The sequence below is a fragment of the Phragmites australis genome, chromosome 5 (assembly GCF_958298935.1).
Source record: "Phragmites australis chromosome 5, lpPhrAust1.1, whole genome shotgun sequence".
Classification (NCBI taxonomy): Eukaryota; Viridiplantae; Streptophyta; class Magnoliopsida; order Poales; family Poaceae; genus Phragmites; species Phragmites australis.
Window position 1 is genome coordinate 25,133,995 of NC_084925.1, and position 27,495 is coordinate 25,161,489.

A 27,495-nucleotide genomic window follows, 5' to 3' on the forward strand; every position below is an offset into this window, starting at 1 on the left:
GATCTACCCAATCTCATCCATAAACAATTTTCACTTCTCCAAAGAAAATCTTGAAATACCACTTATCTAACATACCTATCCACGATCGACAAAAAACTATACTATTATTTTGCCTTACAACAACTACATACTGTAAATAGGACAAAACTATATGTACTAGATCTAGAACAACAATACATAATATAACATACTTCAAATATTCTAACCCTAAATACTCAACCGACTAATCCTAAGAACCAAATCCTAGGTCCAATTGTTACTCTAGCTTGCTTAAAAAACTAAATTCGATAACAGTACAATCTAGATATGATAGCTAATCTATGTAGAAAACTAGATTTAATGTCTAATCTAAGTGGTTTGTAAAAGAATACCAAGACCGCCAACGAAAGACAAATCGGGCAGGCCCTCGCTTATCTCCCTCTCACCTCCCCTCCTACCCTCTCCTCTACTCTACTCTCTCTCTCTCTCTCTCTCTCTCTCTCTCTCTCTCTCTCTCTCTCTCTCTCTCTCTCTCTCTCTCTCTCTCTCTCTCTCTCAATGCTCGATGTGCTCGACTGAGGGATGAATGAGCTCAGTGTACTCCATCCGACCGGGCACGTGGCCTTTTATAGGCGTAAAGTAATCACCCATTTAACAAGCTATAGATTCTGGTGGGCCATAATCTATCACCCATTCAACAGGAGATAGGTTCTAGTTGGCCCCACTGTGGCAGTGGCGAGCGCCTGTCACTCGTTGGATGGGAGATTTTTTAACTTATCTCCCATCTAATGAACTATAAGTTCTCATGGGCCCCACAAAATGTTGTCGCATGTTGGATGGAGGTATTTTGAACTTATCTCCCGTCCAACGAGAGATAACTTTTCAACCACCGTGACCTCTTTGTCACCCTTTGATTGGGCGAGGAAACAAACCACCCAATCTGACAGAGATATTTAAACCTATCGCTCGTTCAATGGGCGACAAGCAAAAGCAACAGGGGCAATGGAGAAGAGAATACCTGGTGGTCGTGGCACGAATTGTGAAGCAAAATACCTAAACAAAGAGTTCATGTAAAATACAATTAATCTAGTTAAAATTCAGAGTTAAAAACAATGAAATCAATTATTCAATTTCCATTCGGATTGAGAAACAAAATGTATAAATAAAGAGCCCATATAAAACACACACAAAAGTATCTACGCCATTGATTGTTATTATCATCTAACGATATATATTAAACCAAAGAGTCCATATCAAATACAATTTAAATAGCTAAATTTAGAACTAAAAAATATGGAAATTTAGTGGTTTGATTTTCATGCAAATTGGGAAGCAAAATACAAATAATCAATAGTTAAAATTCAGAATAAAAATTAATGAAATCAAAAGTTTAATTTTTATACAGATTGGGAAGCAAAATGTCTAAATAAAGAGTCCATGTAAAATACAAAAAAGAAAAGGATCTACATCATTGATTATTATGATAATATAACGGTCTATATGCAATCAAAGAGTCTATATGAAGTACAATTAATAAATAACTAAATTTGGAATTAAAAAAATATGGAAAATTATTGGTTTGATTTTCATGCAAATTGGTAAGCAAAATACAATAATCAATAGTAAAAATTCAAAATAAAAAATAATGAAATCAACAGTTCAATTTTCATACAGGTTGGGAAGAAAAATGTCTAAATAAAAAGTCCATGTAAAATTAAAAAAAGAAAAGGATCTACAACATTGATTATTATGATAATATAATAGTCTATATTAAATCAAAGAGTCCATATCAAATACAATTAACGAATAACTAATTTCATAATTATGAAAAATTAGTGGTTTGATTTCCATTAAAATTAGGAAGCAAAATATCTAAACAAAGAGTCCATGTAAAATCAATTATTCAATAGTTAAAATTTAGAATTAAAAAATAATGAAACCAATAGTTCAATTTCCATACGGATTAGGAAGCAAAATGTCTACAGAAAGATTTCATGTAAAATACAAAAAAGAAAACGATCTACACCATTTATTGTTATGATAATCTAATGGTGTATATTAAACAAAATAGTCTATATCATCGAATATAATTAATAAATAGCTAAATTCTGGATTAAAAAATATGAAAAAACAAAGGTTTGATTTCCAAGAAAATTGGGAAGCAAAACACCTAAATAAAGAGTTCATGTAAAAATACAATTTATCAATAGTTAAAATTCTGAATAAAAAATAATGAATCAATAGTTCAATTTCCATACGTTGAAACAAAATGTCTAAATAAAAAGTCCATGCAAAATACAATTAATAAGAACTGAAATCGAGATGAAAAATAGAAAAAAGAAGGTCTTGGAATTCGTTGGGGAATTTAAAAATCGCATAATAGATTTGTTGCTGTGTAGCACAAGGTCATGTTATCACGTAAACGACGAGGTAAGCCATAAACAACAGGCTACATATGGTTGAGCAGTGACCTATGGTGGCAACAAGAGACACAGGGGACACTAGAGTCAAGCTTGGCTGCATACCTCGCGATTGAGGCCATACGGTGGTGAAGAGCTATGTTTGACTTAATTCATCAATGAAATTAAAAAAATGTGGTAATAAATTATTGTTACACTGTACTAGAAAGCAGTGCTAGGTAAACGGTGGGCCGAGGCATAACCATATAGTTGCATATGGTGGTGCCGTGACCAATGATGACGATAAGAGACATTTATGAAGCCAAGGATGAACAAGGCAGGATGCAATTGGCATGAGTTGGGCTTGGGCCATGCAGCTATGAGTCACGACAACCAAGTGAAGAACATGGTTTATGTCTTTGCATAATCACGACATGTCTATACAACTATATTTGACTAAAATGCTAGAAAAATTTAGAAATCAGATAGTAAATTTATTGATTGGTCGTATAAATGCGAATAAGCTAGTCACGCATTGTGCATGGGCCACCTACAACCCAAATCAAAGCTAAAGAGACTAATTTTTAATCAAAAGTTATCATGACAAAATATTGGAGATAGCTAGCCGTGCTATTAGCATGGGTCACCTTGCTAATTTACTTGATTTTATAAGAAATAAATGTACTTGATGATTTTTCATAGACATATTTACCTAGTGATTAGCTCAGAGATAGAGTAACAATTTATGGTTCAATATATGCACCTTTCTTAATCATGAATTATTTACCCCACAAAAAGTATATACATTTATTTTTTGATACAAAATTTCAGTAAAATTCCCGTGTTCTAAAGAGAATTAGTGGGCCCAAAGTCGGGGTCAGTTAAGAGGAAGGTGCACAATATCTCCCCGGTCCCATGGGGGGGGGGGGGTTTGATCTCGTGAGGTCATCGCCATGAGTTGCTGTATTCCTACAGCGACTTCCTACTAAGGGGCCTCCTGTGTCGCTCCCCTCGGGCGACACAAGAGGCGACCAAACCAGCCACCAAAGCAACACCGCTCTTGCCCTTCGTCGGTCGCCACCGCCGCTGGCTGCAGCAGCAACAGTGGTGGCCAGCGGGCACATCAAGTGGTGTTTGCTCGTGGCTTTGTCCTCCCTCTCTCTCCACCTCTTTCCCGCTTTTCTTCTTGTGCAAATTGCTTTTAGAGGAGGTTGTGCCTTGCTGTGCTCCTGCTGGCTAGATCCTGTCATCCTTGATCGGATCAACTACCACTCGACTGATGCGGTGGCCTCCGTGGTGGATTCCGGCGTTGGGTGGTCGGTGGCTGTGTGGTTCGGCCTCTGGCCGCTCCTAGCTAGGATAGCGCTACACTGCTCCTCGTTGTGCTCCTTGTCGGACCAGCACCACACTGATCGATTCGTTGATGGGGGCGGGGCCTCACTGCACCTTCTGGTTACCACCTCGTTGCTCCTCGTTGGGCCTGCAATGGCACTCAGGTTTCTAACGCGCCTGCGCGCGGGATTGCCCTTCATCTCGCGCCAGGGGTGACAGCCACGCCGTGCTCAGGGTTTTGCCCGTCTGGCACTACGGACTATGGCTTGCCGTGTGGCCTGGTCCGGCTGATCTAATGCCTCCTATTGTGCTGCTTTGCTTGCTCCATCGTCGAACTAATGAAGAAGATGTCATGCTATTAAAGAGTTGAAGTTGGCCTGCTAGTAACGTGCAAGCTAAGGTAGTGTGGTTCGCACGAGGGATGTGCAGATCTACGCGCGTGGAGCCAGCCCGCGCAGCGGCGACGATAGGTCCCACGTGGCGATGGTGCTGGATCCATGCGGCGGCTGGTCCCTCAAGGTGGTGGCAGCGGCTGGTCCCGCAAGGCTGTTGCCAATTTGGCGCATTTGGGCGACGTCCTCGCGTGCAGACACGTGCGATGGGGCTCGATGACCTGCGACTTGATACTTGTTGCGATGCATGCCAGCGATGCCCGGTTGGTGTTCAGCGTCGGCGTAGGATGTTGGGTGCTGTGGGGGGCTTTAGGTGAAAGCCTAACTTGGATCTTCCAATGCTGGCGACAGCGACAATCTTAGGTATCGTTTTCCTTCATGAAGGCGTCGCTAGGAGATCATTGTCTCCCCCAAGCCCCAAGAGGATCCTCCAGGTGAAAACCCTAATCTCTTTTGAGATCGGGCAATGGCGGTGTCTTTGACATCGTGTCCTACGTGGATGAATTGCCTTGGAGCCCCCTGCCCTGCGTTGGCTGGGACTGGCATTGAGATTGGCGGCGATGAGGTTCGGGCCTAGGGTGATGACGAGGTTTTTGCTTCCTTGGAGCTGCGCTTCTTGCTTCACGGCAGGCGGCTGACAGGCTTGGGTTGATCATGTTGGTGTGGAGTCGGAGCTGCTCCGTTGTTAAGGTGCGATGAAGCTTGGCAACGATGACACGTAGTACGCTCTCTCTTGAGGCTATTTCGGTGGTAGTTATGTGCGTGAATGCAATAATAATGAGACATAGATTGAGGTCTGTCACGAGAAGTTGGAGCTACTGTGTCGCTATTGCGATATGTTTAGTAACTTGTGTCGGGTTCCGTCATCTGTAGATTGTTAGTGAGTGGTAGTATGCCGTGAGTTTTTGTCGTGCGTTTGTAAGGTTTTCGGATTCAATTTTTTTTATAAACTATGTCAACTCTTTTATTCTATAGTGAATTATAGAAAATTTTCTGCCGTCAATAAAAAAAGAAGGTCATCGCATCACTAGTTTCCAGCTAGTAGTGGCCATCGCTTCCCCCGCGTCTTCCTTCCTGGTTGAAGACACGGCATTCCGCTTCATTTCGTTTCGAAACAGAAAGAAATGACCAGCACTGCAGCAAGAGCCAACAGTTGCTGCATGCATGCTGGACCAAGCCAAACATGGCAAGCAAAAGATTAATTCGACCTGCGCGTTGCTGACAGGTGAACGCGTAGAAACTACGCGCTAATTACATTCTTAGAGATAGAGAAGCAGGACACCCAGCTAGCTCCGTTCCTTCTCTTCGTTTCGAAAGGCGGCGGCCAGAGAGGCGTGAGTTAAGCGTGTCCATATTTGGCTCTGGATGTTGTTTTCCGAGCAGGGCGATGGCATCTGGTTCTGCAAATTCAGATGGCGGCAGTGCAAACGAAGGAATCCGCTATCCTTGAGCGCGGCGGGGGAGATATAATCTTGCATTCGCAGCCCTTCCTCCGGATCCCGGGTATCTCCTCCGTCGTCCCCCTCTCGTCTCCAAGATCTCACAGCTTCATCTCTCTGTTTTGCATTTGTTGTTTGTTCTGAACCATACTGAGCCAATCGTTTCGCATTCCGACGTGCCGATCCTCCTGCACATCCAACAATAACTGTTGCCGGGAGGAGGGATTAGTTCAGAATTTAGTTTCGTAGCCTTTAGAATGTTGTGGCCGATCTTCATAGTCTTCAGAATATTTTGTAAATTGAGTTTTGGCTTCTCATAAGAATTTGTTTCAGGGCACCAGGATCTGAAGCCTAGAAGTTCTGCACATCGATTATAAACCCTCCGAGCTCTTGAGACGCGTCCAAGATCAGCACCACCGAAGAGGAGATGGCAGCAGAAGCCTAGAACCCGGCGGCGGGCGCCGAGAGGCTCAAGCGCCATGACTCGACGCCGAGAAGGTCTCCAACTACAAGTACCATGGCTCCGGGGTCAGTGTCACCTTAAACTTAACTCGCAACATGGCCTGACAGGCGTTCTTGGCCTGCCAATTCAGAACTCACGCCATGGCTCACGCAGTACGTGCGTGCGATGCATGTGTTACAGGGAAGCTGGGCGCGCACGCTGCAGCTGGCGTTCCAGAGCATTGGCGTGGTGTACGGCGACATCGGGACGTCGCCGCTGTACGTGTACTCGAGCACGTTCCCGGACGGCATCAGGCACCCCGGCGTCCTCTCGCTCATCCTCTACACCCTCATCCTCATCCCCATGCTCAAGTACGTCTTCATCGTCCTCTTTGCGAACGACAACGGCGACGGTGAGCTAGCTCTTCTTCACTGACATCGATCATTACCGTCGAGCCGAAGCAGCATGGAATGAGGATGGCATTGTTTTGTGATCGATGTGATAAGGAGGAACGTTCGCGCGCGCTGTATTCGTTGATATCGCGGTACGCCAAGATCAGGATGGTCCCGAACCAGCAGGCCGAGGACGCGATGGTGTCCAACTACAGCGTCAAGGCGCCCAGCTCGAGGCTGCGGAGGGCGCTGTGGATGAAGGAGAGGCTCGAATCCAGCAACGCTGCCAAGATTGCGCTCTTCACCATCACCATACTCGGCACTTCCATGGTCATGGGCGATGGAACCTTGACGTCGGCAATCTTCAGTACGTACTGCGGATGAAGAGTACTAAAAAGGCAATAAGCTCGCACGGATCTTATTTAGATATGTGGGTTCGAGGAATTCTAATCTGTCGCTGATGGATGTGTTCTTGCAGTGCTTTCAGCAGTGAGTGGGATCAGGGAGAAAGCGCCCAACTTGACTCAATGTATGCTGCAACGTTCAGATACCAATCATCTTGTCAGCCTGTTCATGGGTAGCTATAGTATAGTCTCTAAATAGGTTTCCTGTTGTCGTTTTTGCTACAGTACATGTGGTGTGGATCTCCATGGCCATCCTGTTCGTGCTCTTCTCAGTTCGGCACTTTGGCACTGACAAAGTCACGCTACTCTTTCGCGCCCATCATCTCCGTGTGGTTCATCCTCATCGCCACCATCGGGACATACAACCTCGCCGTGCATGACGCCTGCATCCTGTGGGCATTCAACCCCATGTACATCATTGACTACTTCAGGAGGAACAGCAAGGAGGCTTGGGTCTCGCTTGGGGGCGTAGTCCTCTGCAGCACAGGTAATAGCTTTAGGTCTCTCATCACTTTGAATGCCGTGAGGGAGCCCTATCTCAAAAATGCAAGGCCAGATCCCACTTTCTTAAATCGAGCGAAAGCGTTATCGCTATACGAAATGAAGCAGCGGCTAGCATTACTGACAAGAAAGACACCAAATTCACCTTTAGGTGCTTCAACTGCGGTATAGGTAGAAGGAGTTGGTACGGAAAAACCTTCTGTATAAAGTTCGAAATGGGGTCACATGGTCCCATCCCAAAATTTGGCACTCAATTGATGCAGTCCACTATTTTTTTTATCATATATGCCTCAATTCGGCCTAACTATGAGGCCCACATTCAACAATCAGTTTCAGATGATATTTATGGATGCTTATAATTATTGATATAGATATTATTGTCTAACTAAATTTCAAATGTCTGAAAATGCCGAAGCATCTCAGGCGATCGTGTGAGCGGGTGTGAATGCTCATGATGTTCTTCTTAGTGGGATTTTTCCATCTTCGGACTTAGAGGGAGGTAGGCAGGCGGCAGGCCCACTAGGCAATGGTAGCGGGCATGGGGGCGCCACCAGCCGTAGGTGGCGGATGACGACCGGATGGGCAGTGCTGGAGTAGGGGTGAGCGGAGACAGGTGGAGGAGGGCAGCATGGGGGAGCAAGGTGAGGAAGGCGGGTCCTACGCTTAGAAAATGGAATGGAAATGAAGAGGCAGTTGCAACGTTGAGAAAACGGATCGAGGAGGAAAACGACGTGGAGGCCATTGGATCTTCATCCTACGGTTCAGAATGATCGACCAATATTTGCCTTATTTTTAAGCATTTGAAATATAGCAACACTCTTATTATTATGCCCTATTCAGGTTTTGTCCTAGGTCCACCCTTGTTTGCAATATGGGGAAACGAACAACAAATTTGATCGATCGATTTGTTGTTATTTGCAATGTCATTTGGAACAGGAACGAGGCAATGTTTGCGGACCTTGGTCATTTCAACATCAGGGCCATTCAAGTACTAACAGCCATAGCTTTAACTTGCTTCAGTATTTCACTCTTCGGTTGCTAGGGCCGGAACATCTTGTTCTTTTGGTTACTCCTTAAAGATAGATCTAACACAAGGGAGATCTTATATATATAAAAAAATGTATCTTCAGTCGTACACCTGTGACCTATGTATTTTGCAGATTGAGGAGAGTACATAGCATCTTTTCCTTCTTTGTAACTTCGCCAGAAACTGTTGGAGACTACTTCGTCTTATAGTCAACAATAACTTCAGTATGGCGCATAACTTTAGACACTTCAAAAGAAAGCTGGCTATTCCTTTTGCCATGGAAATCATTACTCTAATGTGTTGGAGTATCTGGTCTATCAGAATGATTGGATTTTCAATTATGCACATTCTTCTATTCAAGCTGTGTGGAGTTTCTTCAAAAAAAAATTTGCTCTAGTTATCCATAGAGCTAAAGCTAATAAAATAGATATGACGAATCAATGTCTTGTTTCTCTAGAATAACTTGTATAGGTTTCTTTTTTATTTTTGTTTTTGGTTTGTAATTTTCATTCTGTATAAATTTTGTTTTATTTAATATATAACCAGTAGGGGACGATCATACTGGTTTCCTAAAAAAACATCTTTTTAGTTGTTACAGTACTTACCAAACTATTGGTTCCCTCTTGCAGATCAGCTTCACCTGTATCCTCTTCCTCTCTGTGGCACTATGCTACATGGGTCAGGCGGCCTATTTACGCAAATTCCCCAAAAAGGTTGGCGACACCTTCTACAAATCCATTCCAGGTACAGCCGAATGGTCAACCCGTCATTTTTCGCTTCCTATCAGTAGCTTGTTCAAGTCTCCTATAGTAATTTGCACAAAAATACATCAAAATTCAAAACTGAGGCGGTGAGCTTAAAATGCAGGGCCGATGTTCTGGCCGGTGTTCGTGGTGGCGATCATGGCGGCCATCATCGCGAGCCAGGCCATGCTGTCGGGCGCGTTCGCGATCCTGTCCAAGGCGCTGTGGCTGGGCTGCTTCCCGCGGGTGGAGGTGGTGCACACCTCCAGCAAGTACGAGGGCCAGGCGTACATCCCCCAGGTGAATTTTCTGATAGGCGCCGCCAGCCGCCAGCGTCGCCGTCACGCTGGCGTTCCAGACCACGACCAACATCGGCAACACGTATGGGATCGCCGTGGTCACCGTGTTCTCCATCACGAAGCACCTGATGGCGGTGGTGATGCTGCTTGTGTGGCGGACGCAACCGGCCCTGGTGGCTGCGTTCTACGCCGCGTTTGGGTTCACCGAGATCATGTACTTGTCGTCCATCCTGTCCAGGTTCGCCGAGGGCGGGTACCTGCCCTTCTGCTTCTCCCTAGTGCTCATGGTTCTCATGGCGGCCTGGCACTACGTCCATGTGCGGCGATACTGGTACGAGCTGGACCGCGCCGTGCCGGCTGTGCTGGCGCGGCGCGACGTGCGGCGGGTGCCCGGCGTGGGCCTGCTCTACTCGGAGCTCGTGCAGGGGATCCCGCCCGTGTTTCCGCGCCTGGTCGACAAGATCCCCTGCGTGCACGCTGTCCTCGTGTTCATGTCCATCAAACACCTCCCCATCCCGCGCGTCGCGCCACCGGAGCGGTTCATCTTCCGCCGCGTCGGCCCCGTGACCAACCGCGTGTTCCGCTGTGTGGTGCGGTACGGCTACACCGACCCGCTGGAGGGGCTCAGGGAGTTCGCCGCCTTCCTCCTCGACCGCCTCAAGATGTTCGTCCAGGAGGAGGCCGCCTTCGCCAGTCTCCCGAGCGACGACGCCGCCGCCGCCATCGACTGCGACAATGGCACGGACAGCGACGCGCGGCGTGGAGGAGGAGGAGCAGCGGTTCATCGACGCCGAGGCGGAAAGCGGGGTGGTGCACCTGATGGGCGAGGCGACGGTGACGGCGGCGGGGTCGTCGGTGGTGAAGCGGGTGGTGGCGAACAACGTGTACGGTTTCCTGAGGAAGAGCATCCGGGAGAGCCACAAGGAGCTGTCCATCCCCAAGGACCAGCTGCTCAGGGTCGGCATCACCGACGAGATATAACCAGCACAGCTGCCTGCTACGTCTCTTCTTCCTAGGGCTTGTCTTCATGCTGTGCTCCTTGTTCTAATGGTGTGCTTGGCAAATGGACTGACTGTTAATTACTCCGTGCTGCTGTGCACGTGCATGGCCTGAATGACTCTACTTGCGTGGTTGGCTGCTTGCATGCGTAGTAACAAGTGCATGGTTACCTGAATCTCCTTTGCAAATTGCCAAGTTCCATTCCATCTTTCCATGCACCAGCTGGCCATTCAGTACTCACAAGGGGAAAAAATTTGGCAAAAAATGAGCAACAAACACTACCGGAAACGATGTGTATGTCGAGTGCCTACATGTATGCCGAGTGCAATATATCGGGCACTCGGCAAACAACCACCTACGCCGAGTGCCGGACGAAAGCACTCGGCAAACAAATAGACACTCGGTAAATACCTCAAAAAACACTCGGCAAACCATAGCACTCGGCAAAATTGAGAACAAACGCTCGGCGAATTCGGGCACTCGGCAAACAACGCGCCACGTGTCCCTCCGTTCGGCGGCTGACGGCGAGTCACCCCTTTGCCGAGTGTCGTCTAACGGACACTCGGCAAACAGAAATGTTTGCCGAGTGCTCGATATTAAGCACTCGGCAAACTTTTTTTTTCTTTATTTCCTTTTTGATTTCCTTTTGTTCTCTTTTCTTTCTCGTAATAACAACCAACCAAAGGCCGCCACACATCGATTCCGATACTACTACAGTATGGTTTAAGAATGATATTGTTATGAACTTGGAGTTAGAATTCAGTCGTACTTCAAGATTGAGATGCAGCAGATGTGGACTCCTGGGAGCGGCCCTTGGAATCAGTTGTGCTCTGAAAGAGAATAACAATTCTTCTTCCTTGCCTTAAAAAAGGAATTTCTCGACTATATACTATCATTCCAGCTGTCATCCAGACAAAGAAGGAATTTTCAATGCTTGCCAAGTGGAAGAAGCAAAAGCAGATCAGCTTGACACACTAAGCTGCCCTTCTGATCTATGGGTTTTGCTTGGTTCATCGTTAAGTGCATCAGAGGAGGTAGCTGGTAGCATAGTGAGAAGTGGTGGAACAAAAAAGCGACTTCATTTGGCGATTCTTGGATGGATAACATGTTTGCTATGTTCCATCGAAATCTAATTTTATGGACAACTCTTTTTCATAAGAAATTATTTGATGGATATAAGTCAAATTTGATCTGCAAGTACATAAAATAACGAACAAAAATGGGTAGAAAAATATGAGACTTGCCATAGTGTCATGATATGATACGTAGAGGCCGAGATAAAAAATTGAGAAGGTTTCGCAAAAGTTGTCACGTACGATGCTTAGAAACCGAAGCATCTCCGAGGAAGAATCGTGGTTTCGAGAGGGAACGGATCATATTTGAACCCGAAGTGACGTTTGAATCGTCGTTTGACCTTGAAACTTTTTTACACTCAACATACAACATAGCATATTCGATGTTAAAATTTGGCATTTTTCTGGGTCAGTTTGCTATTTTTAATTCATTAAGTGCATTTCTAGGCTTTTAATGGATATAAGTCAAATTTGATCTGCAAGTACATGAAATAATGAACAAAAATGGGTAGAAAAATCATATTCATGTTTTTGAGTCTATTTTTAGGCCTTACCCAAGAAATGAAAAGAAATTTGAAACATCTGGGCGGCAACACTCGACCAGCAACATGTAGCTTATTGGTTTTTTAATTCTAAAAAAAGCAAACGAAGTCAGAAAAACATGAGACTTGCCATAGTGGCATGATATGATACGTAGAGGCTGAGATAAAAAAATTGAGAAGGTTTCGCAAAAGTTGTCACGTACGATGCTTAGAAATCGAAGCATCTCCCACGAAGAATCATGGTTTCGAGAGGGAACGGATTAGGTTTGAACCCGAAGTGACGTTTGAATCGTCGTTTGACCTTGAAACTTTTTCTACACTCAACATACAACATAGCATATTCGATGTTAAAATTTGGTATTTTTCTAGGTCCGTTTGCAATTTCTAATTCATTTAGTGAATATGTAGTAAAAAAAAATTCAGGTGTTTGCCGAGTGTCTATGTTTTACACTCGGCAAACCACGTGTTTGCCGAGTTCCTTGATCTCACACTCGGCAAACAACTGGTTTGCCGAGTGTTCTAGATTTGACACTCGGTAAAGATATCACACTCGGCAAAGCAGCGAATATAGGGTTTCCCCACCCCGCGCGCGGGGACAGATCGAAAACTGTCCTGCGCGCGCGACTCCCCTCCTGCCACCGCCGCCTCGGCCCGCCCCCGCCCCCCGTTCCGCCGCCGCCAGCACCGCCGCCTCGCCCCCCCCCCCCCCCCCCCGCCGCCAGCGCCACCGCCCCGCCTCCGCCGCCAGCGCCCCCGCGCCCATCCCACGCCGCACCCCTCCGCCGCCAGCGCCGCCTCGGCCCGCCGCCACCCCTCCGCCGCCGCGCCCCTCCGCCGCCTCGGTCCGCGGCCCTGCACCGGCTTCGCCGCCGCCCCCTCTCCGCCGCCACCTCGGCCGGCCGCTGCCGCCGCCGGCAGCGCCCCCGCCCCCCCTCCGCCGGCACCTCGGCCCATTGCCGCGGCTGCCGCACGCTGCCCGACGCCGCCTCCCCCGCGCACTGCCCGACGTAGCTCGTGAACAGGACCTTAGGAGCAGGGAAGAACAGGAGCAAACAACAGAAGAAAGGAGAAGCAAGGAAGAAAGAGGAAAGAAGAAGAGCAAGGTAACAATTTTATAAGCTTTCCAGATTGTATTTAATTTTGTTTTTTGGCTGAGTAGATCATGGGATAGGAATTTCAAAAGTTTACTGAAAAATCTGCCGTAGGCAGGTTAGACTATCTTGGTTTTGAGGGCTTTTGCTGAATAATCCGCTGTAGGCAGAGGGAGGGAGGGAGGAGCTGAGTTTGATCGGGTAGATGCACTGTTTGATCCAAGGCTCTAAAATTTTGATGGCGTGTGGGAAAAATTTTACTGGTGCAATTTTGAGACATAATTTTACTGGTGTAATTTTGAGACATAATTTCTAATAAAAACTTAGATGAGGGCAAACCTGATCCCGATGATGATGATTATTTCTAATAACTGTATGTTTATTTGTAATAACTGTATGACTTATTCTTTCTCATAGCATGTTTTTTTTAGTATGCTTCATTTATTTACATCAAGTTGTAACATCCGTACTAATTGGTTTACTCGTTCTCATAGCATGGTGGGCGGTATGAGGAAGTTAACGTCGCTATACAAAAAGGCGACGGGGAAAGCCACGGATGCAGGTGACGGGTCCGGAAAGAGACCCCGGGGAAGACCTCCAGGAAGGCCGAGAGGCGGAGGCAGGGGTGGAGGAGGTGCTTCTATACCTGCTGTTGAGGAGGAGACTGAGTCGCCTCTAGGTGCGGCTGAGTCTGAGTCTGACTCGCCTATACCTACGGCTGCGACTCAGTCTGGGGATGAGGAGGAGCAGGTAGAGGAGGAGCAGGTTGACCAGGGGGGTAGCTCTAGCTCTACTTCTTCTCGTGTGTGGCTGCGTGGTCCTTCGAGCCTCCCGAGGCGACCGATGCCAATGGCTAGACGCCCGCTCATTCGACCAGATGGAGAGAAGTAAATGGCTCTCTCTACTCTCATTATTTTTTTGCCTTTGTATCTTCAATATTTCAACACATACTAATAAATTGCCTTTACACTTGTGCAGGAACTGGCTGAGGGTTGGAGAGGGTGACCACTCACGCCATGTAAACGGCATCCTTGGACTTTTGATCAAGGAGAAGTTCCCTGGCATGGTTACTTTGGGCGGAGTAATCGAGCCGGCATACACATGGGCTCACTATGCAGCCGCGCCGGACGCCCGTGACCGGGAGGGAAGGGTGTTTCCCAATAGAGCCGAGTGGGTGAAGGCCGAGCTGTGGGTAAGTTTCGTTCGCACTACATTAGTCAATACTAATCGCATGGAAATTATTTAACTAATGACTGGATCCGTCGCGTCTATATGCAGGATTTTTTTAGATGCGAGCCGGGCTTGGAGGCTAGGGCAGCTGCTGTCATCGACAAAGCTGCCAAGAAACTTGTTAAGGATATGCACTATGAGGCGCGCGTCCAGGCCGTGATCAAATTTCACGCGGAACACCTTGGAGCGAAGGTGACAAAAAAAGACGCTAGGACCATATCTCTGACCCGGGAGCAGTACCTGAAGGTAAAGTACATTAAAGCTTATTGTTCCTTATATTACTAACACTTAATTTCTTCTTCTTATATATCATGTACTTGATTATTTAGGTGCCTCCGGGGTGGTGCGCCGGAGACCTTCCGTGCTGGTTTGTGATCGTGGACAAGTGGTGCGCTCCCGAGTGGGAGGAGAGTCACAATGCTTGCCGGGAAAGGCGATTGTTGATGCCTAGCGCGCCACACCATCAAGGCAACCTCAGCCTGACTGGTTTCGCGGCTAGATGGGTATGCAATAGCATCTGTTGTTCCCAAGCTCAGTTCTCCTTAATTTCTGTGCGGGCGTCCCCTTTATGAATGTTATTGCTTTTCTGTTGCAGTCGGCAAAAAATGATGGTCAGCCTCTCTCCCAGTTCAAGGCTTATGCTTTGGCCCATAAGTCAAAGGCGATGCACGGGGTTGCTTATGACCCGAATGACACGGCCTCAGCGTACACCAACGAGAACGTCAAGGCTCGCCTGGATGGATACACATCGATGGCAAAGGAGGTCCACGGCCCAGACTTTGATCCGAGCGAGCAGGATCTTGATGGGGAAGTGGTTATGAGGGCGGGAGGAGGCAAGAAACATGGCCGGTTCTGGATTGGCGACGGCACACTCGATACGGCCACCACTCCCTCTCTCTCTCTCTCTCAGCTTAGAGCTCAGAGCACGAGCTCAGGTCCGGGTATACGCCCTCGCCCAGAGCCTACACGGATTGCGATGAACGAAATGCAGGTTAGTTCTGTTTCATTCATCCTCCACTATCTTTACATGCTTTGCATTGGAACGATGATGAGATTGCGATGACATACTGTAGGCCCAGCTGGATGAAGAAAGGAGGCTCCGGCATGAATTAGAGAGATCGTTCGAGGAGAGGATGGCGGCAGAACGATCCCAGTGGTATGCGATGATGACGCCCCTTTATGCTGCAATGGGCCAAACTCCGCCACCGATGCCAACCCCTTCTCGTCCACTTGCTCCACAGGCTCCAAACACTCCTGTGAGTTAGTTTATAACCTTGTAATCACCATTATTGCCATTCTTACAACCATAGAGTGTTGTGCTAACTATCTACTTTGTGCAGTATCCATCAGAGGGATCGAATACGCCTGGAGCTGGAGGTTCGCACTTTGGTACTCCACCTCACTTTGGTTTGTTCTCCTCACTTTGAAAACTTACTTTTGTAACCCCATATCCATACTTACCATTTCTGTTTACTTTCAAATGCATACTTCTTAATTAACGTTTTTGCTCCTTAATTGATGCAGGTTAAGGTGGTAATCAAGTGTTGAGTCCGTTACGGCCTGCTACATTTTCTTTTTGTTTGGACTATGTTTTGCTATCTTGTCACGACAATTTGTCATGTTTGTGTCACTTGCGCAAGTTTATGCGCTGTTTGTGGCATATGTGATGTTTATGCGACGGTTTATGTGATGTTTGTGTAATATGCGATGTTTATGCGACGCTTTATGTGATGTTTGTGTAATATGCGATGTTTATGCGACGCTTTATGTGATGTTTGCGTAATATGCGATGTTTATGTGAAGGTGGTAATCTGTGAATATATATATATATATATATATATATATATATATATATATATATATATATATATATATATATTGTTTTGAATTGCCGTGACAGTTTTGAATCTGGTATGGATCAATTGTCGATCTGCTAAATAACAGTTTGCCGAGTGTTACACTCGGCAAACAAGGCTATGCCGAGTGTTACACTCGGCAAAACGGACACGTGTCACAAGGCTGTTCAATCTGGCATTTTGGATGCCACTTTGCCGAGTGTCCATGGGATACACTCGGCAAAGCGTGGCACATGTCGCCAAACTGTGCTATTTGGGCGCTATTCTGTGCTCACTTTGCCGAGTGTATACCACGGACACTCGGCAAAGTGTCCTCGTGTTTGCCGAGTGTATACTATGGGCGCTCGGCAAAGTGTCCTCGTGTTTGCCGAGTGTATCCCTGAGACACTCGGCAAAGAGGCCGTTAACGCCTTGGCACCGTTAGGTCACTTTTTTTTGCCGAGTGTCGTATTTGGCTCTCGGCAAATATGTTTGCCGAGTGCACGATATAAAACACTCGGCAAACAGTGGTTTGCCGGCACTGTGTATGCCGACAGTGGTATGCCAAGTGTTTTTAGGCCTTCGCCGTGTGCCCTAGGCACACGGCAAAGTCTCGAAATCCGGTAGTGAAACCCGGTTTACCGGTGGACACCGGTAGAAAAAATGTACCGTGCTTGTCTGGCACACCCGATATTTCCAATAAACCGTGTTTAGCATACCGGTGATGTTTTCCTTCGTACTAACTAGCCATTGAGAAAAGTGCATGGGCAGCATGCTGTCACCTGGAATTACTTGAGGCTTCATGCTGTCCTTTTAAGTGGTTGTTATGCTGAAGGCCTGAGACTGTAAATGTCTTGTTCTTGTCCGTTCATTCTCAGCAGGATACATGCCCTCTCTGAAACTGTAAATCCATAAGCTGTTGAACCAGGATGCCTGATAGTCTCTCTCAAAAAAATAAAAAAGGTACCTGATAGCCAGCATAGGGAAGTCCGTATAACGGCTTTGGCGCTTTGTTTGTGCTGTATTTGGTGTCACCGAACGAACCAGGCCCTCCCTTCTCTATCAGCAAACAGCGATAAAAGAAAGAAAGAAATAAAGCACAGCTTGCTGCAGGTCCAGATCCAGCACACTTCCTCCTGACGATTTGTTCTGTACAATTCCAAGGTGTATCAAGCATTGGTTAATGCACAGTGGCAGTGCTCAACTGAATTGAACAGAGTTACATGTGGAAAACAACAATCTTGTATACAACAAATGATGCTCTCCTCAAGGTCTCCGATCTCTCTTTATCGGTGATTTTTTCACAGAAGCGTGATCTATGCTTTTGAGAATAAGATGAGCTCTCACCGGAACAGTATCAGAAAGGCGTAGGTAACGGAGAGGTCGCGAATCTGAAAATATCACCGAATAACCCATAAATTGAGGTCATAGAACTTCAACCTTGCTATTCACCATGATAACTAGGCGCCAAATCGGTGAACGTTCATTTGACATAGCCTCTTCTGATCCCAGCTTCTGCATTGGAAGACATGACGTAGAACTCTTCAAACCACCAGGCTCCATGCAGCGCAGGAAGCTCCAAATAACTAAAACAAGAAGAAGGTTAACACCACGCAAGCAGGATATAAAACTACGGCCAACTTTTGTCTCTTCTCCCGGATCTCACCGTTGTCATCCCCCCTTGTACCGACAAAACCGTCTCCTGCCTGCCCTTCACACCGATTGCTTCGATTATATTCCTCCATCTGATTGCGACATTGCCTCAAGAAAAAAACATTATCAATTTACCACCTAAACAATCGACCTTGACACTGACAAGCTAACTTAATCCCCTGGGTGAAACATGACATACATTAGAGACTCTATTGTCGATAATTGCGAGGCATACAGATTTCTACTCAGTAAAAAATCAACAGCAGAAATTACTGTCTGCACTATACAATCACATCAATCTTTGTGATCTTCCAAGTGATCTTTCTGTCAAAATAGTGCCATACCGAGCATAACAGTATTGGAGGGCAACGAGATGAGGAAACAGCAACATATAGCTCAAGACTAGTTCTCCTTTCATGTGAAAATTTGCTTATCAAACTTGAGGATACTGACAATTTCTTTAGAAACAATAAACGGAACATTCGTGCTGATGAGGAAATCAGATTCGCATTCCATGGTTTAAATAATAGTGGCAGATTTGCAGTCCTTGATGCTGACTGAAAGGTTATAAACCATTTTCCTATTGCCTAATTGCAGCCCCTTGGTTCCATTCTGCATAAATCACCATCCGCCCCTCACTTTGCTGGCACTCTCTGGAACCAGTATCAAGACTTCCAAACAATGTCACACACGTCGGAGGAAGAATCCCTGAATAATTTCCAGCAGCAAGCGAAGCTACAAGCTTGCGCAGCAGGGTCAAGCAAAGGTGATACTTTCATACCTGTAGTGAAAAGGAGACGAGGTCATCCAGGAAATCTAGGTGCGTTGCTTCAACTTTTCAACTAACACACTTGGTTTCTTAAGGCATTTAATAATATCACTTTTCAAGTAATGTTGGTCATCATGCCATAAACAAAAAAAATCCAAGCCTCATTTTTTTCTGATCAAGATTATCTGATTGCACGAACACACGTGCAAGTGCAATATAATTAACACGTCAAAGCATGTTTAAAACAATGATCATGGTTCTTAGTTACGGTCTTATGAGAAATTAATCAAAAGGAGAGAGATGAAGCAAGGGTAATCTGAATTTCTGGAAGCTCAGTAGAAACTCTATAGATCATCTTATGTTATCCTTTTGTACCTGACGATCTAGGCATGGAAGAAAAATGTTGTGCAGTGTTGTTCTAGCTTTTACAGAGGAATTCATGATATCATGATTTATCTTAGATTCTAGTTTCCGGCAGGTTCGTTTGTTTGGATATTAGTATAAGCTCTATACCTGCATCGTATTATCCCATTGCTGCAGCAGGGGAATCAAGCAATTGATACTATATACTTTGCTCCCACTCATTTCAATTCAGACTTCAATTTATCAACCTGGAAGATTTGAGATACGTAGATGGAACCAAGGGACTATGATTGGATGGATAATAATGATAATAAGCAAATCATGCATTTCATGGCACTGTGATTCATTGACACCCGAAGTAGCTAAGATAACTAGAATGTTCAATAGGTCTCAACATACAGCTTGATTAGAAATTGAAGTGGTGAAAATGATAACTGGAAATGTGCACTTCAACCTGTGACAATCGAACATTGGTTCATGATATCCATCTTGCAGATCCTGATGTGGAAGTAGTGGCTTTGTCACCTAAGGCACTCCTGGCAACAAACAGATACGTATGTGAGGTCTGCCATAAGGGCTTCCAGAGAGACCAGAACCTCCAGCTCCACAGGAGAGGCCATAACCTACCATGGAAGCTGAAGCAGAGAAGCAGCACTGAACCTAAGAAGAAGGTGTATGTCTGCCCTGAGGTCACCTGCCCTCATCATGATGCAAGCCGAGCTTTGGGTGATCTCACAGGCATAAAAAAACACTACTCGAGGAAGCATGGGGAGAAGAAGTGGAAGTGTGACAGGTGTTCAAAGAAGTATGCTGTCCAATCAGATTGGAAGGCTCACACAAAGATATGTGGCACCAAGGAGTACCGATGTGACTGTGGAACAATCTTCTCAAGGTATCTCTCTCATCAACCAAAAACATTACACAGAGTAGCTAAACCAGTTACGACTGACCATAGGATCATTATTGTACAAATTCATTGGACATTGTTGTGTGATATAGTCATACTTCTGCACGTGTGACTCTCAATGAAATAAAAAAAAACACATGATTACGACCTAATGCATATTAGTCTGTTACATGGCCTAAATACTTCAAGGTCTATAGTACTTAGGTACAACAACAGCAAACAAAACAAAACAAAAGGGCAAAGGCTAGAGTCCTTTATTACTAGGTAATTACACAGGGCAGGGCTGGTCATGAGAACAGTGGTTTATGTGCTAAGAAAGGAAAGATCCTCCTGAAGAGACTCAAGATTTATTCTTTTGGGGGGGAAGAGAACTCAAGATTTATTCTTTTTGGGGTGGGGGAGGGGGGAGAGAACTCAAGATTATTAGAACAACTGCAAAGCTGTTAAAAATTGAAATGCTTCTGCAGCGAGTAGCAACTAAAAATCCAATGATTTCTCTTGTACACCCCAGTTATATGACTTACCTCTGTGTTGCTTAACTTTTTAAGGCTAATCTGATCTGTTAGAATTTAGAAATAAATATGTTTCCAAATTATCATGCTTGTAAAACTGTATCATCAACTGTTGGTGTGCTGCTGGGGCTGTAGACCTCCGGTCTCTGTTTGTTTGGTTCTTTTTCAGTTTGTGTTTGTTTTGTCTGTTGTGTGTTTGCTTGTTAGCTTTCCTTTTCTTTTTTCTGTTTGTGTTTTCTTGTGTTGTACTGGTTTGTTCCTTCTTATTTTAATGAAATGACACGTAGCTCTCCTACACGTTTGAGAAAAAAAGCTGATGCTCTGCAAAAGATTGACTTTTGACATTCCTTGACATCTTTTAGAACTACTGGAAATATTATATAAGCCTGCTTATACCTCTCATCTCAAGTTTTTGGAAATTTGCATTCAATTGTACTTTATGTGCAGAAAGGACAGTTTCATTACACATCGAGCCTTCTGTGATGCATTGGCTGAAGACAACTCCATGGTTAACCACACTCTTGCTACAATTGTGGGAAGTCTGCATGGTCAGCAGCAGGACATCTTTTCGCATGGAGTACCTAGCTTCACTGCTTCACCAACAGATGTGATCGCAAACTTGTCTAGCAACGACCATAATTCAGACAGCCGTCTGAGAACTTTGTCCCCTTATGCTCTCATTACAAGGAACACAGCGTTGTTTTCCAACCAGATATCACCCAAGGATTTGGGTTTTCCACTTGATGGAAGCGCATCAAACTACCCTTACATGTCCATGAACTCTCCATACACGTCTGCAACTGCACTGCTACAGAAAGCTGCGGAGATGGGAGCAAAGACCAGCCATGATCCTATAGCACCATTACTTCTAAAAAGTTACCCAAGTAATGTGACTACTCCTGGGGATCATATGGACATATCTAGTGGAAGCCAAGGAGAATCCCTAGGGAATTCAGCATCTAATAGTGTTGGCGTTAAGGCAGCTGAAGATGAGGACTCTTACATGAGTGGTCGCAGTAGCATTCTGATGAACTCACCATGGGCAAGCAGCTGCGTCAGACCTACTATAGTGCCTTTAATTGGACTAATGAACCATCCGTTTGCCATGAGAGCAGAAAAGGAGAGCCCCAGCATTTTTCCTGGAAGTCAGATGCAGCATAACAGACAGGAAAACATTTCAGGGGTAGGAGATGTTGGACTAACCCAAGACTTTCTGGGTTTAGGAGGCAGTGGGAACTTGGATATGAGTTCTGAGACCTACAATGGGGATGTGACAGAATTAAGCTACTCTGATGAGCAGCAGAAGCCTCAGGAGCATATCCACGCTTACCATCAGTCATCTCTTGACTCTGCTGCATTGGAGAAACCCATTTGGGATTCCTAAAGCAGACATTTGACTCACTCTAGTAGTTCAGCTTCAGCTAAGCTGTCCCTGGAGCAGCAATAGCCATTAAGCTGCTATTAACATGTATCAGGCAGTATCCTTGTCTGTTAGGACAAATGGGTTTTAAGAGAGCATTTCTATAGGAAGATTAAGAATAGTAGCTAAGTACCTTATCTGCGTCAGAGAGACCACAGGGATAGATTTAAGGAAATGTTGTATTTTCATTCAAGAAATATCAATAAATACTTTGCAATCTATTGGAAAGGAAAGCAGGACATATGGATGTAGATTGTAGAACAATCTATTGGGGTCAACTATTTTTTATTACAATTAAAACATAAGTAAAATCCCAAACAACAGATTTTGTTGTTCTCTTTGAAAGTACCAAACTACAGATTTTTGGTTCTCTTAATTTGGAAGCATGCTGGCAAATCCTTTGGGCCCTGAAGAGAGTTCTGACTATTGCTCCCTACTCAATTTTAGTTTTTACTTGATGTTGTCTGTGTGACCTCTTCTCTATGGTCAAATGTGGCGATAACAGCAATTTAGACATTTGCATCACTGATAAATTGTAGAAACGGTCAAATGTGCTCTTAGACTGGAGATTCGCCATTGATCTGCCTGACCCGTAGGCAGATCAAGCAACAGTACGTCAACACTAGACCGCGATACCCAAGCTGATACAGATGAATAGAGGCCATGTCAGGTTTGTTGGCGTGATAAGCCTTCAGTCATATATGCTAGTAATACTCTGTCATGTCTTGTGCATTTGTATTATTGCAACATTTTTTGATGGAATTATCATTTGAGGCCTGAGAAGCTACACACTCCAAGACTGATATCATCCAAATCCATATCAAAATAAGATGCATAGAGCAAACTTGTAGCAATGTAATCTGGTGAGCGCAGAATACCTCAACAATATGCCCAGGCTCAGAGCAACTTGAGTTCGACTCTCGAGTACTCCCTAGTATCCATAAGACAGCCCTACGAGAATCATAAATTTCTCTGAGGAACTTGAAATGGAAGTAGAAAGAGGCGCATAAGATGCTCCGAATTTTGAGGTCCCCTATTGTCTGCAGTAGCAGTGAGGGCGGATCCTTGACGAGGGGCGAGGCGAAGAAGGTAGGTAGGCGCTGTCCTCAACGCCGCCGGATGTGGGCGGCGGCCGGCCTGGCCGCCGGCGCTGTCGGCGGAGGGCATCGACGTAACGAGACGAGCCGTGGGCTTTTGAAGCCTTTGGGCCTCTGAGCGAATTGGTCTTTCTTTGGTTGGGGCTTTACTGCCAACGCTCACTGCTAAAATATCGCTTCCATTTTCAAAAGTCGCACATCTAGACTATTCAAATCGCTCGCGAGAAGGGCGACAGGAGGTTTAAAAATAAAAAAAAAGTACGTTTCATTGCTTTAAAATTTAAAATATTATTAAAATTGTTATAAAAATTCTGAAGAAATTTAGTAGCGTAGAGGATACTATGATCTAACTTTTAAAAAAAGGACAAAAATACGACATGTATGAGAAAAAAAAGGGATAAATTTATTATATAGATCATATTTTTGTCTTTTTAGAGCTACATTATAAAAAATCAGAATTTTTTGTAACTATCAATAATATTTTTAATTTTTGGAGTATTGGAATGTTGTATTATTTTTATCTTGTCGCACGTTGAAAGGGTAGCAAGTTTATTTTTTAAAACTTGTTATCCGTTATAAGTGTAACAGGTACATATTGTTGTGTTAAAGTATATTTTAGCAACATTCCGACTAAATTGATTCTGAATTTACATGAATATATAAAAGCATAACTGCCAACATATATTATATAGGTAAGCATGAGTATTTTAAAAGCATATATGAAAGCACATAAGTTACTCATGGATACAAATGAATCAAGATTAACAGTTGACAAAGAGAGGCAATATAACACATGAACAATTGTTAAAATAAAAGTTATGGCTCTTAGAGCGAGTTGCCGAATTAACGGCCATCCAACACATACTAAGATGTTACCAATCAGTGTATCAAGTCACCTCTAGAACTAGGCCGAGCTACCCTAGTGAACAACTCTGAAAATATAAAGCACAGTACCAATCGGCCTCTGTAGATTACAGAAAGAGAGCCGAACACAGAGGACAGTAGGGTGCCCAAGCCCACCAGGATCAGGCAGCAACAAAGACAGCCGAAGGCAACAGATCAATACAAGGTGTCACAAGTGGCACCAGATCAAGAGAAATATTCAAGGGCGCCCTTGCCAACAGGAACAGAGAACTTCAAGTGCTCTCCAGAGTCACTGAGCCAACACAGAGCCACTGAACAGAGTGCGTCAAAAGACACACCACAGTGGACACATAGCTGATCAACAAAGATTCCACTAGATCAATAACCGGCTACTACAGCCCAGCTTAAGAGCACAATTGATACACTAAACGTACTTAGCTCGCATTCATCACATAGCATAATATTGTCAATTCTAGCATGCATATACAATGAACTTAATTGAGAATCAAAATTGCACGCTAGAATGTAAAGGAGAGATTGGAACGAGCTTACTGTCCAGTAGGATGAAGATGGCAAGGCACGCGAACGCGCTGTCCCAGAAAACTGAGATTCCCCCTCTATGCCGAGGACAACTGGAAATAGCTTTCAGAGATACAATGCCACAGAGCCGGCTACGAGGCACACCACAGCCGACACCCGAGAAGCTGAACACTGCAAGCTATGGCGTGCACAAAGGCACAGCCTAGAAACCACCAACCCGACAACACCACGGATCTCCTCGTGCACACGCGCAGCCGGCAACCGAACCACCGAGCACCGAATAGGCAGAAGGCGCAACGCCAAATCCCACACGAGGCCGGCGAGAGAGAGCCGACGGGAACTCGACCAAAAACGAGCTCTACCGTGTCGGTCGACGCCCCACCGGAAGAAGCCAGCACAGCCTCGCACGAGAGAGAGATAGAGAGAGAACCGTGGCCGTGAGAGCAAGTGGAGAGCAGCTAGCAAAATAGACCAGGGAGGAGCTTAGGTGAGTTCACTTGCATTTGAAGAGAGAGGAAGAGGCCCGGCATCCACCCCACGACGCCACAACGGCACACCGAATCCGCCGGGCGGCGAACGGGCGACTGAGAAGGGCGGAGCCCCCCACGCGCCTCTGTGGCGGTCGCCGCCAGACCCCAGGGCACGGGCACCCATTTAGGTTAGGCAGCCAGCCGGGTGGGCTTTAGAAGCAACCCACTCGGTCTGGCCTCATCCCCCCCTTTTTTTTTTTTCCTTTTTAAGGAATTTGCTCAATTCAAATTTAACTCCAACTCAAATTCGAATTTTAAAAGAAAAACCCCTTCAAATTCCAACACATATCACTCTTCCAACGAGCGACAAGAGTCTAAATATGCGATTTTTTAAAGCAGTCACCTATTTTTGTAATCTTCTAATTTAAGAAATATTAAAAAAATATAAAAGCTTGTGTGTGTTCGCACACCTCGATCCCAAAAAGAGACGATAATTCTCAAGCATCTCAGCAAGATTAGTTGTCATCTTCAACCTCTGGACACCGGCTCACTCCCCCGCCTCTCACCCATCTACGTCTGTGTCCAGCAACGTCCCTGCTGCCGGATCCACACCGGTCACCTCCGTCACGCTAACATCTTCGTTTTAGAGCTCTCCGCCCTGGCACTGGCCCACCGATAATCTGTCGTTTGGCCCGTGGCTAGTGGCATCCCCGCTGCTCCGCTGCCACGCCCGCTTCCTCTGACAGGCTAGCTTATCATTCGTCAACCTCCCTCTAAAAACACAGGCACGAATTCTTGCCATTAAAAACCTCGAACCTTATCTCTCCCTACCTACCGGTGGAATTTAAACATCGCCTGAAATCTCAGACGATTTCAAACATATAAAAAATAGGAAGCGTGCAAAAGAAATGTAGTAGCAGTACACATGTTTGGTAGAGCGAGTGCAGTTTGAACTCCACTAGTTGTTAGCAAATGCGGACGACCTAACGAATGACAAGAAAAGCGTCGCCAAAGGTTGGTAACAACTGGCCGTCGGTGCAGCAGCACTTGACAGTTGACACTGGATGGATGTACATGCGCCTAACCCAGCGACCCTCCGTCAGGTACCTGCTGTTGGCATCGTGGTTAACAAGGTCACTGCTGCCATGGCGCCAACATAGATTGAGATTGCACATGCGATTTTGATCGATGAGCAATGATCTGGTGACGAATCTGGCCTTGTTTGACCCACGAACAGTTGTAATTGCAAATCTCGTGAAGAAAGAATCCTCGTCGGAGTCCGTGCGCTGGTCAATCACATCACGTCGTCGTCACCGGCAGCAGCGACCGATGGATGCTGGGATTCAAAGCTTCCTCTCCTCGATCACATGCCCAAGACTTAAAAAATGCCAAAGAGGCAAAGTTGAAATAAAGATGCCCAACAACGTGTCCATAAAAAGCTGCCGACGATAGGACTCCACCAACAGAGTGGGAGCTCACCAATCTAAGTACCTAAAATTCAAAATCAGTACTTAGGTACTCGATTGGTGAGCTCCCACTCTGTTGGTGGAGTCCTATCGTCGGCAGCTAATTCATGTTAAATGAGCTGATTCGGTATTTGATCATTGTACTATTTTCAATGAAATGATGTAATTTGTCATCTTTATTATAACCACATGCTCACGAGGAGAACGATGCGTACCAATGCATTCCATCTCTTGAACGAGGAAATGGTACGTATGATAAATGAAATCCTTTCTAGTTTGCTGTGCAAAACCTATGTTCCAAACAAAGCCTCTAATTAGTTTTTTCTCCGCTTCCTTCATCTGGACTTCCCCTCCTCTGTTAAATACCACATTAGCATACTCTACCAAAAAGGAAGGAAACTAGTGCTACTCAATATTAAAAAAATTTGATTGTAACAAATGACAATGGTGCCCAATTGAAATGACAATTTAAAAGCATAAAAATCCATTTTATCCCCTGTAAAAAATTTCTATTGTCTGGATAATCACTAAAATTTCCGTCTCACTTAATCCTTCGTACCGCTAAAACTGGACCGTATCACTCCCTAATGATATCTTTCTGCTCTTAAGTCACGTTTTAAATTGATTTTTTTGTGGAATAATAGTTGACATCATACTCTATATTATGACATATCGTTTATATTTTTTTCATAACTATTTAGATGTATTTTAATCTTTCAAGGGTTAAACCGGCCCAAATGCCCCCACCTTATCCAAATAGCCAAAAAAAATTTATAAGATGGTGTATGATGTCATATATCATCAAGAAAATGTCAACTTAAATCATGAATTGTATAAAGAGAAAAAAGATAAAATTCATTATAGGGTGAAGTGATATGTTTTTATCGATTCACGCTATGTGAACACAATATGTTTACGAAATATCTAGGCAATTATTTTTTCAAGGACGCACAAGACATCTGCACGGAGAAGGATAGACAAATATGAACTGAAAGAGAAGCTACTGCCCTTAGCTAATCTCAGAAATGACAAATATGAACTGAAAGAGAAGCTAGTGCCCTTAGCTAATCTCAGAAATGACTCGCTACATAAACAAAAATGGTTTTCGTCCTAATTAAGAAGTAGTACGTAGAAAGCTGAACCTCCATTCCTCAAGGTTGGTAGCTTAGCTTAATTGTCCCTCGAAGCTACTAGCAAGAAATTGCAAATGAAGCAAACCGCATGCTCCAACAAAGACGAAACAAAGTCCAACCCCCAACCAATGTGTCGACCTTTGTTTCAACTCGTTAAAAAGTTGCACTTAATCAAAAGAAGA

General features: G+C 45.0%; 1 protein-coding gene, 1 long non-coding RNA gene and 1 pseudogene across 3 annotated transcripts; 2 read left to right on the top strand and 1 right to left on the bottom strand.

The window, feature by feature from the left end:
• The first annotated feature begins 5,968 nt into the window (after positions 1 to 5,968).
• Positions 5,969 to 10,330, top strand: LOC133917516 (potassium transporter 19-like; annotated as a pseudogene).
• A 6,762-nt stretch (positions 10,331 to 17,092) lies between these two features.
• Positions 17,093 to 22,965, bottom strand: LOC133919005 (uncharacterized). 2 transcript variants are annotated; one of them, XR_009909881.1, is made up of 4 exons: positions 22,622 to 22,965; positions 19,359 to 19,440; positions 17,786 to 18,553; positions 17,093 to 17,705 (listed from the first exon to the last, which is right to left on the bottom strand). It is a non-coding gene; the product is annotated as an uncharacterized LOC133919005 (long non-coding RNA). The 2 variants fall into 2 exon arrangements; XR_009909880.1 differs by lacking the exon at positions 19,359 to 19,440.
• LOC133919004 (zinc finger protein GAI-ASSOCIATED FACTOR 1-like) lies at positions 18,454 to 21,707 on the top strand. The gene is made up of 3 exons (XM_062363180.1): positions 18,454 to 18,592; positions 19,400 to 19,796; positions 20,771 to 21,707. Exons 1-3 carry the CDS (start codon positions 18,454 to 18,456, stop codon positions 21,705 to 21,707), a joined length of 1,473 nt encoding a protein of 490 aa, XP_062219164.1.
• Positions 22,966 to 27,495: the final 4,530 nt, after the last annotated feature.

Coding starts and splice junctions, on each gene's coding strand:
- LOC133919004 (XM_062363180.1), top strand. CDS start 18,454: ATGTCACACACGTCGGAGGAAGAATCCCTGAATAATTTCCAGCAGCAA. Junction 18,593..19,399: donor AGGTCATCCAGGAAATCTAG/GTGCGTTGCTTC, acceptor TCCATCTTGCAG/ATCCTGATGTGGAAGTAGTG. Junction 19,797..20,770: donor TGTGGAACAATCTTCTCAAG/GTATCTCTCTCA, acceptor CTTTATGTGCAG/AAAGGACAGTTTCATTACAC.